At 43.5% G+C, this 12,178-nt stretch overlaps 1 protein-coding gene across 3 annotated transcripts; it reads left to right on the forward strand.

Moving 5' to 3' along the window:
- Positions 1–6,012: 6,012 nt before the first annotated feature.
- matn1 (matrilin 1) lies at positions 6,013–12,048 on the forward strand. Of its 3 annotated transcripts, XM_086281014.1 has the most exons (10): positions 6,013–6,273; positions 7,697–7,881; positions 7,973–8,137; positions 8,235–8,457; positions 9,268–9,399; positions 9,507–9,679; positions 9,766–9,997; positions 10,087–10,239; positions 10,319–10,394; positions 10,519–12,046. In XM_086281014.1, exons 1-10 carry the CDS (start codon positions 6,186–6,188, stop codon positions 10,568–10,570), a joined length of 1,479 nt encoding a protein of 492 aa, XP_086137140.1. In that variant the 5' UTR covers positions 6,013–6,185; the 3' UTR covers positions 10,571–12,046. The 3 variants fall into 3 exon arrangements, with proteins under 3 accessions (XP_086137140.1, XP_086137143.1, XP_086137142.1); XM_086281017.1 differs by lacking the exon at positions 9,268–9,399 and having other exon boundaries at positions 10,519–12,048; XM_086281016.1 differs by lacking the exon at positions 10,519–12,046 and having other exon boundaries at positions 10,319–10,416.
- Positions 12,049–12,178: the final 130 nt, after the last annotated feature.

Genomic DNA, 12,178 nt, shown 5'->3' on the forward strand with positions numbered 1-12,178 from the left:
TTCATGCTTGAGTTAATCCTATGTTGGTGGTTTTTAGTGTGAGACAACCACGTGCCAGTATCTGTAGCATTAAAGATGCAGTTTTTCAAATGTTCCTCTGCTGGGGAGGAGAATGGGTTTGACTGATAGTCTGTAATCTGATGGAGGAAGATCACGACAGTGGATTTTAGAGCAGAGTTACTCCAGACAATTACTAATACAGCCCAAAGCCTTAATCTGTGTTGCCATCTGCTGTGTTCTCACACTTACTGCACTTGCACACCCTTTATCTTTAGTATGCAAGTGAGTAACAGAGGCTTGTGGAAACCAAATCCCTATATGAAATCACACCTCTGAAAGAGCTGAAGGCTTTTTCCTGAGACTAAAAAAGACGTTTGGGAGCAATGTGACATTTCCTTGTTCTCTGTAAAATCAAAGGTTTCCTGTTTTAACTCTAGTTAATATTCCTGGTTCGTACTCCCGCTGTTTGTAAAGTTTGAAGTACAGCTTGGAATGGTGTGGGAGTAAGAGAAGGAGATATGATGAGAGCAAAGAGGAGGTGGCAGGGACTGAGGGAGCAGATAAAGGACGGGGGAGATGGAGGGACTGAGGCAATCTGCTGGTCTAGGAACAAGGGAGGAGAGCTGAGATGAGCTGTTGCTATGGGAGGAGAAGAGGATGATGGGTGGGCTCTGCCAGTAGGCGTGGGAGGGAAAGAAGATGGGGATGAAGGAGAAGTGTGTTTGTAGCACGGGGAGGGGGTTCTGGGATGAACAGAACTGTTGGTTATGTAAGCTCTGTATTTGGTTTTTAATGAACCTCTCTTCCTGCTCACTGGCTACTGAGCTGTTACTGTTGGCAGGAGACGAGCAGCATAAACACACACACACTCGCGCACATACACAAAAACTTCATTTGCAGTGCAAAAATTTCTTGCATAAGAAGGCACGCACAGAACTTTATTTTGTGAAGAAGTGAGGGCTCTCTTCAAACTCAAGGAAGAAATGTTTTTACTCGGGCTGAAGTCTGATACTGATTGACTCTTTTTTTGTGTAGTACTCGTGCTATTTACATAATTTCAGAGTCCTTCATGTATCACTGAGCTTACACATGTGACTGAGGAGCGCTTCATGTCGGGTTACTCTGTAGTTATTTTTTCCAGGACTTCCCTCGTGTGAACAGAGAGCGTTCAGAGCACAGCTGGAGGGGCACGACTGTGTGTGTGCGTGTGCAGATATGTGCATACGTGTGTGAGCACAGGTTTGGGATGCTTCTCTCCAGCCCGATCCCACCGTGTCAATATTTACTCAGTATTCTGAGATTTGAAGAAAGGCAACTTGTTTCAATATTTATGGATGTGGTCAAACATTAAATCCTCCCACTCTTTCCAAAAGCCGTGACAGTATGCGTGCACACGCACCGACTGACGGTTAAAAAGTAAAAGAAAACCCCACACTGCTCGGTCAGATCAAGTAATGGAGTTTATTGATATTGGTGGATAAAGTTTATTGATATAACAGATTGAAAGTAATGATGTTGGTTGTAGAACAAAACCGAGACACAGTTTGGAGTTCCTCCAGTCGCCTGGTTCAAATAGCATTAAACTGTTGATTTTTTTCGTTTGTTTTTAGAAGATATGACAAACAGACTTTGTTGGGATTGAAAGAAGATGGGACACGAGGGCGAGTTGCTCAGGAAAATAACACCCTATTGGATAAAATAAATAGATTTGTGTGTTCAAGCGTGGCTTTAAAAACGAGGACAAACAGTGGAAGGTCCAGATTTGACAGCGATAAAATATCTCAGCTAACCTTGTTGATAGTAAATATTTCCACTAAAAGTGGCATTATTTGTATGCTGCCTTATGAAAATGCTTAATGGCACGCAGTGAGGCTGAGATGGAGGAATGTGTTTGTTTTACACTTCTTTCCATGCACTCCCCGGGTCTGGCAGTACTATTGTGATGATAGTTTTCTAAACCGAGCACCTTGAAATGGTTGGCAGAGAAAAAAATAAACTTACAGGAACGTTTCCCTTTTTGGGGAAAAAAAGCAAATACATCGTGTCTTAATATTAGATTTCTATTTTGCTACAAGAAGGTAAACGGATGGGTTGGAAAAAGGAAAACCTTATATAACTGTGTAGTTTGAGCTGATTGTGGGTGTCCAATGAATGATCATTATTTTTTTTATTTTTTTTAATGGATTAGTGCTTAAAAAGACTATTTTTCCAAAGGTTTCATAATCTCATAGAGCAGCTTTGACTTGGGTGGTAAAGGGGAACTTCTACTAATCGGAAGGTGAGTGGTTGATCCCGGCTTTTCCTGTCCACATCCCAAAATGTCCTTGTGCAAGACACTGAACCCGAACGCCTCTGTAATGCCAACAAAACCAGGCTGTTTACCATAAATACCAGGCAATAACTCCAGGACTCCAGGGCTCATTCGGCTGAAGGACTGATGAGCTCATGCCATGGTGAGGCATCAGACATCCATCTGTCTTTCTGCAGTTTTTCCTGCACTATTGGTCAGAATCAAACTTACCAACAATGATTGGCCAATGGGTCTTCACCCAAATGAAGCTCAAGGTCACATGTGACACACACACACACATTTTCCCAGTATTGGTTTGCTTGTGTCTCCCATGTTACCATAATTAATGACTTTAGGGTCGGTCGAGAGCTAAGGCTGAGGTGTAGGTGTAGTATTGAGTCCTGGCAATACTGACTGTAACAGGGCAACAAGCTGGTTTGTCAATCCATTATGACCAGTGTAACTTCAGGTTTCAGTGTTTCACAGTATGATGGTGACAGATTTTCCCCAGCCTCTGCGTTTTAGATGATAAACCTACTAAATAATCAGGCAGTCCTTGTGTTTTGTACACAGGTCATGAAATAACACTGAACAATTCAGCAGCCACTGAAATTACATGTGCTGGTGGAGCTGTACCATAATTTCCAGTTCTAATGATGGTTAATGGCCTAATTGCAGGTATCTGGCATAGATGCTCACTGCTGACTGGATCTTCTGTAAATGTACTAAAGTGGAAAGTACAGTGTTTAAATGCATAGCAACTACTACACATGCTTCAAACCCCTCCATTCTCTCTAATTCAATAAGATCTAAAGGCCTTTACACACCGGATGTGTTAAAAATATATTTTTTTATGCCACCGTTCACTCCCTGATTCACACCTATTTATTTGTACACTCAATTAAGACTCCTGACCTCAAACACTCTGATTCACTTGATAAACCAGATTAACTGTGTTGTTGCTTAATAAGAAGGACCCACAGGTAGAGTGCTCAGCTCTAAACCAAAAAAGGTGTGTGATTAAAAAAACAACTGATAACTCAGCTCAGTCTCAATCTTTTGCTGGGGTGTTTTCCTCCAGTAGGCGGGCAGCGAATGACACAGGCAGGTAAGTTTTCTAGGATAAAGAAGGAGAAGGCAGGTGAGTATAGATTCAAGGATTGGTAACAAGGAAGCATTAAAACACCTAAGCACCTCTACCACACTATATTACTTCTACCACAGTATGCTAACAATCTGATAACAAGTGCAGAGAAGAGCCAGGAGGAGGAAGCACAGTTAGTGAAACAATCACACACCCACACGATAAAGAGAAGCTAGACCAAAGGGCGGAGAACAGACAGAAATCAGGCCAACACCTAAAAGCACAGGGGACCACAACAAATTTGCCCTGGATATAAAATTGGATTAAAATATTTATCCTAAATTGTTGTTGAACGACTTGTTTCTCAGTCAAGCAAAACCACCTTTTTAAAGGTGGCATTTAAAATTTTTCTAAACTAATGATTAGCCAAAGATTAGGGAAAAGGTAATCTAGTTAACTGGTATTCACAGTCCTTCTCTACTGTCATTAAGTAAGATCTGCTCTGCAGTCTTTTGAATCATTTTTCCGTATTTGAGCTGTTCTGCTCGATATCTGTGTGACTAAAGCCGTGCGTCAACACAGGATGATAAGGGTTACCCAAGGAGAACTGAACAGGGCTGTTGAAGGACATCAACCCAGCAGCAGGACTACTATCTGCTCCTTTGTTTGTGGAGGAACAGGAGGAGGAGCACTGCCTGAGCCCTACAAAATGACCTCCAGCAGGGTACCCGTGCATGTCTCTGACCAAACCTAAGCTAACCTAATCAGGTTAACTTTAACTGGCCTCTCTGTAGAACGTCTGTGGGATATGTCTCCTCAGATGATCACTGAGCCACTCCCAAACTGGTCATGATGTTGCAGATTTGTTCACACCTGTCACAGGTGCTCAGTGTAAACCTGTGAAGAGAACAGGGTGCCAGTGGTGGACCTGCCAGTTCAATTGCACAGTGCTGGGATGCGAGCAACATAATCGTTGTGCCCTTGTGACACCTTCATGGACTCTGTTTCTTTCAGTGCTCCTCCAGTTTATTGCTCAAAGGAGCAGACACTGGTGCTACTGCTGGGTTTATATCCTTCTCCTCTATCTGTCTTATTCTTACCCCTGTTAGCACTTTAATTTGCACCAAAACAAGTGAAATAGATTCACAGTGGTTTTCACTTCCTTAAATGAACAGACTGATATCCCTGAAGTTTCGCTGACTTTGTGTTTTACTGCGATGAGCGAATATTCCTGTAATGTTTTTGAGCAGAGTAGTTCTCAAATGCAGGTCCGGTTCTTTCAGTTACCTGCTTATGTTTGCCCAGCCTGCCGGTAGACAGTGTTACATAACCTGTGTGTGTGTGTGTGTGTGTGTGTGTGTGTGTGTGTGTGTGTGTGTGTGTGTGTTACTACATAATGCTGTGCATGTGTGATGTATCTTCTCTTATGAGCCAAACTGACCATTTCCAGAGATGACACACTGTCCAGGAATAACATCTCTTCTCTTTTTAATCTCTAACATTTCACCACTATTACACACACACACACACACACACACACACACACACACACACACACACACACACACACACACACACACACACACACACACACACACACCCTGTTCAGTTGGTTTTGCAGCATGTTCACTTGGAAATCTGACTAACTGGTTACTGTACAGCCAGAGCCCCGACTCCTCTTCCCCTCACAGACTCCCTCCTCAATTGCGGCTTGTTCAGTGAGTTTGTGTGGAGGAGGAAGGGGGTGGGTGGGGGTTCAGAGGAATGTCTGCTTGTGTGTGGGGAAAAGAGGGGTCTCTGTTGAGTGTGTTTGTGTGGACTCTATAGCAAGATTAAAGATGTGTACATGAACTTATTGATGAAAGTGTGTTTTGCTGCTGTGTTTACTCCAATGGGGCCCTGCTGCCTGTCATACAGTGGAGAGTATATACCAGAGAAGTTCAGGAGAAGATGCTGAAAAAAGGAAATCTGATTTACCTTTACTCTCATTGTGTGTGTGTGTGTGTGTGTGTGTGTGTGTGTGTGTGTGTGTGTGTGTGTGTTTGATCTGTCTTATTATAAAACTGATTTTGAGGTAAAAATGTTTCAGAAGGGTTTACAAATGTGAAGCAAGGAGATTGAGAATGACACTGAATACTGAAACTCAGAAACCAGGAAATGGATTGTATACCTACAATTTAAAATTTACAGAAAAATGCGCACACACACGCAGCTCAACGTGTAGAGCAGCAGGAACACTGTAGGCTGTGTATGGCGGCTCTGCTTCACTTCCGCACAATAAATGTGTGTTTGCTATACGAGGGAACACGGATAGAAAAGAGGAATTCATGTCGGTGTTTATTTGAGCTTTGGCCAAATCCAACCTGGGGCAGCAGCACTGGCGCGAGCCCTGCACCAAACCCCAGCCGCTCCTGTACCCCCAGCCAGACACGCACATACTGTAACCCACTGGGGGACCGGTGCGCACACACAACAAAAATTTACCACCTTCACATACACACTTACCTGTCCATCCTAACCATATCAAGGTGTGTTTGTCTTTCCCTGCCCACCGTTTTAGGTCCTCCCAGAGCAGGTATTTCCTTCTCTTTCCCACAGACGCACACTCATCCATGCACACACTGCAGCTTTAGAGGGGGGTTGTCTGTGGGCTGAGTGTGTGAAGCTCGTGCATTGATAACCTGCAGCTCAGAGTCGCTTGGTCTCACTTTGTGGCCGTGCCCATCGCTTGGAGCTGCGCTTCGCTTTCTTTTCTGCTTCCCAACTCTAGGACCGTCTGCGGCCGCGCTCGGACCCCCCGCCTTTGTCACCATGACGCCCATCCAGCCGTTGTTCCTGCTGTTGCTTGGCCTAATAGGAGCCCAAGCTAACTTAGACCTTCGCACAGCCGCCGCCATGGGTAAGAATAATGACCTTTAACCCCTAAAGCCCATGTCTTAACTCCTGTTGATTGTGTGATGCTTTGCTTCTAACACCCGTTTGCCTTTTATCATCATAAAAGTGAACTCATAGAGCAGAAAAACCTCACACAGCTTTTAAAAAGCGAGCATTAGTCTGGTCTCAACAGGTGAGAAATATTGCTCTGATCATCAGTTTGCCTTTTAGGTGAAGGACATAAAAATTTTTTTTGAGTGGTTAGAATCTTTTTGTGTGTTGTGTGTGAATAGGCTGGATGAGATGCTGTATCATCATACATTTTTTGGGGGAAAAATGTATGATGGTTAGATGTGGACACTAACTTTCTGTATATATCATAGCTATTTAAGAATGATAAGTAAGGGACTGGGAGAAAAGGTAAATGGACTGGTTCTTATAGCACTTTATGCAGCTCAACTCTCCTCATTCACCCATTCATACAAGCACTTTTTTACATGCTTCCTATTCAACATTCACACACATTCACACTCTGATGGATACATCGGAGAGCAACTTGGGGTTGGTATTGTGCCCAAGGACATTTGGCATGCAGACTGGAGCAGCCTAGGATCAAAAGACCAACCTCATAATTAGAAGATGACCTGCTCTACCTCCTGATTAGTAGATGACGTGCTCTGCCACGTGAAAAAAGGGGTTATGATGTTCTTTCAAGTCGTTAATTTGTATAAGCACATTTTGGATAATTGTTTTGTTCAGGATGGAGTGTGGCCGTTGCTGTTTCTTGCATGTCAAAGATTGAGAGGAGGTGTACAGAAGGAGAAGGGGGAGGAGGGAGGGAGAGAGGTGAAGGGCGAGGAGGGAGATCAGTGATATGCAGTAGACGCTGGCTGCAGTTTGCTTAATGATGCCAAAATGCCCGCGTTTACACTGAAAATGCTACGGGTCACCAGCCGTATCGCTGTAGCAAAGCTTAATTTCATCACACCTTTTCTAAAAAAATCTGTCAGAGTCCATGTTTTTTTTGTGAAAATGTAACCACTTCTCACGCCTTTTCTTGGTGGAATCTAATTATGGATTAATTATTGATATATTCATGCAAGAGATACTCAACAAGCTTTCTGAAAACACTTAAAGTGGGTCAGTGGCTCTTTTTGTGTCCTCTCTCCATCGCAGTACTTTCACCTTTCCCTCTCTCCACCCTTGCTGCCTCTGTGCGTCCTGTTTCCAGCCCTTCCTCTCATATACATCTCACCACTCTCCATCACCTCTGCCCTCCCCTTTTCCTCTCAACAGCCCTTCACTCCATGCTCCACCCACATCTCCCCTGACTTTCATGATCTCCATCCATCATCATGAGGAATGATGGAATGAGGAATAATTTATAACTTTATAAAATGAATATGAGATTACGGTGACATCTGAGTTGCTTTTCTCTTCACGTGTAGCGGCAGGTTTGTGCAAAGCCCGTCCCACCGACCTCGTGTTCATCATCGACAGCAGTCGCAGTGTTCGCCCCTCAGAGTTTGAGCAAGTTAAAGTCTTCCTGGCAAAAGTCATCGAGGGGCTGAATGTTGGACCCAGCGCCACTCGTGTGGGAGTTGTCAACTATGCCAGCCGCGTTAAGAATGAGGTTTGGATAAAGTTTAAAAAACGATTTCCGACGTTTCTGATTTGTTTTCTCTCATTTCGATCTCACTCACTGCGCTGTTGTGGAACTGTAGGTGTCTCTGAAGACCCACCGCACCAAAGCCGGGCTGATCAAGGCTGTGACCAAAATTGAGCCGCTGTCCACCGGAACCATGACTGGCCTGGCCATCCAGTTTGCAATGAATGTTGCCTTCAGTGAGGCCGAGGGCGCTCGTGCAAAATCTTCTGACGTCGGCAAGGTCTGCCACATGTTTAGATGCGTTTGCACGTGAAATTCACCTCTTTCATAACCGCAATGGTAACTTTATAATCTATTTTGAACCCTCACTGTCACAGGTTGCCATTATTGTGACAGACGGGCGTCCCCAGGACAATGTAAAGGATATAGCTCAACGTGCACGAGACGCCGGCATTGAGATTTTTGCCATCGGTGTGGGACGCGTGGACATGAACACTCTGAGGCAGATGGCCAGCGATCCTCTGGATGACCATGTGGACTATGTGGAGAGCTACAGCGTTATCGAGAAGCTCACCAAGAAGTTCCAGGAGGCCTTTTGTGGTAAGAGGGGGAGAAGGAAGAGATGAGAGAAGGATTAGAGATGTACTGTAGGAGGTATAGATACAGCAGCAAGAAAGAGGGATTCATTATATGCACACCTTCATTCCTGTGGAGAGAGCTGTCTGCTGCTCCCCTGTACTGAGGGTAAGGTGTCTGGACTGTCATCCTTTTCATTCCAATTTATTCTTCTCTCCCTTTTGTCCTCTGCTCGTCCTCGACAAGATTACAATGTATTCATTCAGTCCTTCAAACTCATTTAAAATTCCCCACAGCACGAGGGCATTAGGGTAGAAACAACCTTTTGGAATGAGATTTAGTCCTGTTCTTCAGTCAACTCTCACATAACCGAGAGGCGAGACTGATCTATCTGTAATTACCGATCCATTAGTGCCAATCATTAAGCCTCTAATTAGTGATGCCCTTCGGCGCTCCCAGTCTGCGGCAGCTTCGACTGCTGTTTGCTTCTCGCTTTGCGGCAGCCAGCATCGCTGCACGTGCAGATGATGAGAGCAGCATTATCATAGTGTTGAGGAGGAGCCTGTGCATCACGTTGAAAAATCCTCCAGAAAACTGGATTTTATTAGCTTAAGGCTGCTCCGATCTTTTCCTCCGTTTGCTTTAAGGCTCCACTGGATTTTTGCATCATCTACATATATTCAAACCTGTTCAGGTCAACTGCAGGTCACAGTGGATCATTAAAAAAATCAATGCTAGAATTTCCCATTTTCAAACTGACATAGTTTTATTTCTCCCTCTAACCCTACCTGCCTGCCCCCTCTTATGTGTCTGTGTGTGTGTTGTGCATGTAAGAAGACCTAGTGTCTGACCTGTGTGCCACTGGGGATCATGACTGTGAGCAGGTATGCATCAGCACACCAGGATCATACAAGTGTGCCTGCAGAGAAGGTTTTACCCTCATGGACAATGGTCGTAGCTGCAGTGGTGAGTGGGTGTTTGTCTCAGAAGGTATGTGTCCAAGTATGATAAATATGCTCTGACATTAACATGCCCCGTGTGTGTCCGTGTGTGTATGTTTTGTTTTTCACCAGCTTGCAGCAACTCCGCAACAGACGTTGTGTTTCTGATCGATGGCTCTAAGAGCGTGCGTCCTGAGAACTTTGAGCTGGTCAAGAAATGGATAAACCAGATCATCGACAAGCTGGACGTCAGTGAAAGCAAGGCTCATGTCGGACTGGTGCAGTACTCCAGCACAGTCAAACCGGTATGAGTCAGTTTTTTCTTTTTTTACATTAGAGTAAGCATTTTCACTTCCACCCTCATCATCATCCTAATTCTGCTCCACCGCAGGAGTTTCCCTTGGGCCGCTACAACAACAAGAAGGACCTCAAAGAAGCTGTGAAAAAGATGGCCTACCTGGAGAGGGGAACCATGACAGGCCAGGCTCTCCGTTATCTGGTAGAAAACAGCTTCAGCCTTGGTCAGGGTGCCCGGCCTGGAGTCACAAAGGTGGGCATCGTCTTCACCGATGGGCGCAGTCAGGACTACATCGGAGAGGCTGCCAAGAAGGCCAAGGAAAACGGTTAGAGGGAGTGGGAAGGTTACGTCTAAAGCAGACTAAAAATATATACTTATGTGAATCAGATGAAGGAACGAGCGCGTTCATTGCAGGCTTTAAGATGTATGCTGTCGGAGTGGGCAATGCAGTTGAGGACGAGCTGAAAGAGATTGCCTCTGAGCCAACCGGAGAGCACTACTTCTACACCGCCGATTTCAAGGCCATGAGCCAGATTGCCAAGAAGCTACAGATTAACGTCTGTAATGGTGAGAAGTTTTAAACAAATGTGTTGTTATACTTCACAAATCACACAAATCTTTAACCCGTGTGTTCTTGGCTCCACAGGTGACCCTTGTGAATGCGACTCCCTTGTAAAGTTCCAAAAGAAAGTTGAAGCTGCCCTACAGGCACTAACAAAAAAACATATCCTTTATGACAGGTGACACTGTCTGAGGATATTATTTTGGGAGGGAGGGTGTTAAAGTTGTTTTCGCACTGTCTGATTTATTGACTGCCTTCACAGTTTCTCTCCTTGACAGAATCTTACTAGAGAGCATGTCGAAGAGGATCGCCTTGCTGGAGAACAAAATCGTCTAAGGACTCGTATCCCATTACTCACATGCACCCATGTACAAATACAAACACACATACACACACACAAAATTTACTTCCTGTAAAATATTGAAGACACACCCCTCTCCATATCAATGTGTGTGTGTGTGATAATCCAGGCCTTGGCTCTTTCCTACCCCTCCAAACCACCTCTTGTTTTTCTACACTTCTGCTCTTGTCTCTTCTACCCTTGGGACACAAACGTTGGTTACCACATGAACATGCCTCTCTGTGTGTGTTTGTGTGTCTGTTTGTGTGTGTATGTGCCCTGAAGGTCATCCTCCAAAGCCAGCCTGTGTGTTTGCTAATAAAAGTCTTCCCTCATAGGGAAACGGTGATGGAACGCTGAAGGGTTTTTCTTTGTTGCTGCCACAGTGTTGAAGTTCCTGAAACCCCAGAGAGTGTGTGTCTTGTCATGTCAAACGAAGCAGCACATCACCTTCACTTGTTTGTCTGTTTATATGTCACTGTCATATTTCCCTATTCCTTCATCTTCTTCATTTTTTTTCTCCTATCATCCTCACAAAAGTTATCTTGCATTGTATATGATATATACAGGTAAATTAATATAAGATATGTCTGATACTAAGGACACATCATTGATTTCTTTTTATTTTCCTAAATAAAGGTGATTCAGGAAGTAAACAGAAAATTGTGAAACCATTATATCCCACTCTAGAATTACACGTGCACATACAGACACAACAAATAATTTATACAGTTTTAGTTACTTTAATATAAAAGATTGTGGAAAAACCCAGAGGTTCCACAATATGGTTTCCAGAGGACCAGAAGGACTGGGTTGATATTGCCAGCATGTCTGCCACACATTAGCTCAGTGACCTGATTCAGCACACAGACATTTTAGGTACTTCCCAGGTGGCAATGTCCAAGACAAAGTCCGAGATGTTTGCGGTAAAGTGCTGGGTTCTTGTATAATTAAAGGATTGCTGCAGTTGTGAAGGTAACAGAATGACATCAGCTAATCTACCATTTAATTTCAGTGATTTTGACTAAATGATAAAAGTAATTATATCATCATCATACATATTAACCCTGACTGGTGTCTGTTTCACATTAAATATTAAACTTAAGCTTTGTCATTTTTGTAATATCAGTAATTTTATGACCTTGCTCAAGGCTTTGGTAATTGATGGGGAATGTGTAAGTTTACAGCTTGCATAATTAGTAAACACAAAATACTATCCAGGTAAAAAGACTAATTGGGATCAATGTCTTTTTCAAGAGAGATCTAGCCAAGATCGCAGCAGAAATTGCAGAAAAGTATAATATAATAGTTCTACAGATATACTATGTGTCCAAAAAAAGACTGGAGTGATTACAGTGTAGAACACAGAGTGGGTACAATAAAGCAGAGTCATAAGAATACTTTCAAAACAGGTGATTTCTTTATTTTATATATATCCCTTCATGTATCATCTTGACTAAAACCTGTTTATCAGTATGAGCAAAGGCATTAGGAATAAAATAAAATAAAAAAAAACCCGCCTGAAATGAACACATGCTCACTTTGTAAAGAAAAGAGAAAACAGCGACTTATGGATACGCTGTTACTGTTAGTAACATTTAAAG

This window comes from Aulonocara sp. 'chitande type north' Nkhata Bay, linkage group LG22 (assembly GCF_057382095.1).
Source record: "Aulonocara sp. 'chitande type north' Nkhata Bay isolate Kocher_YH1m ecotype deep benthic linkage group LG22, A_spYH_male_GT1.1, whole genome shotgun sequence".
NCBI classification, from domain to species: Eukaryota; Metazoa; Chordata; class Actinopteri; order Cichliformes; family Cichlidae; genus Aulonocara; species Aulonocara sp. 'chitande type north' Nkhata Bay.

Coding starts and splice junctions, on each gene's coding strand:
- matn1 (XM_086281014.1), top strand. CDS start 6,186: ATGACGCCCATCCAGCCGTTGTTCCTGCTGTTGCTTGGCCTAATAGGA. Junction 9,998..10,086: donor CAAGAAGGCCAAGGAAAACG/GTTAGAGGGAGT, acceptor CGTTCATTGCAG/GCTTTAAGATGTATGCTGTC. Junction 10,395..10,518: donor CTACAGGCACTAACAAAAAA/ACATATCCTTTA, acceptor TGACAGAATCTT/ACTAGAGAGCATGTCGAAGA.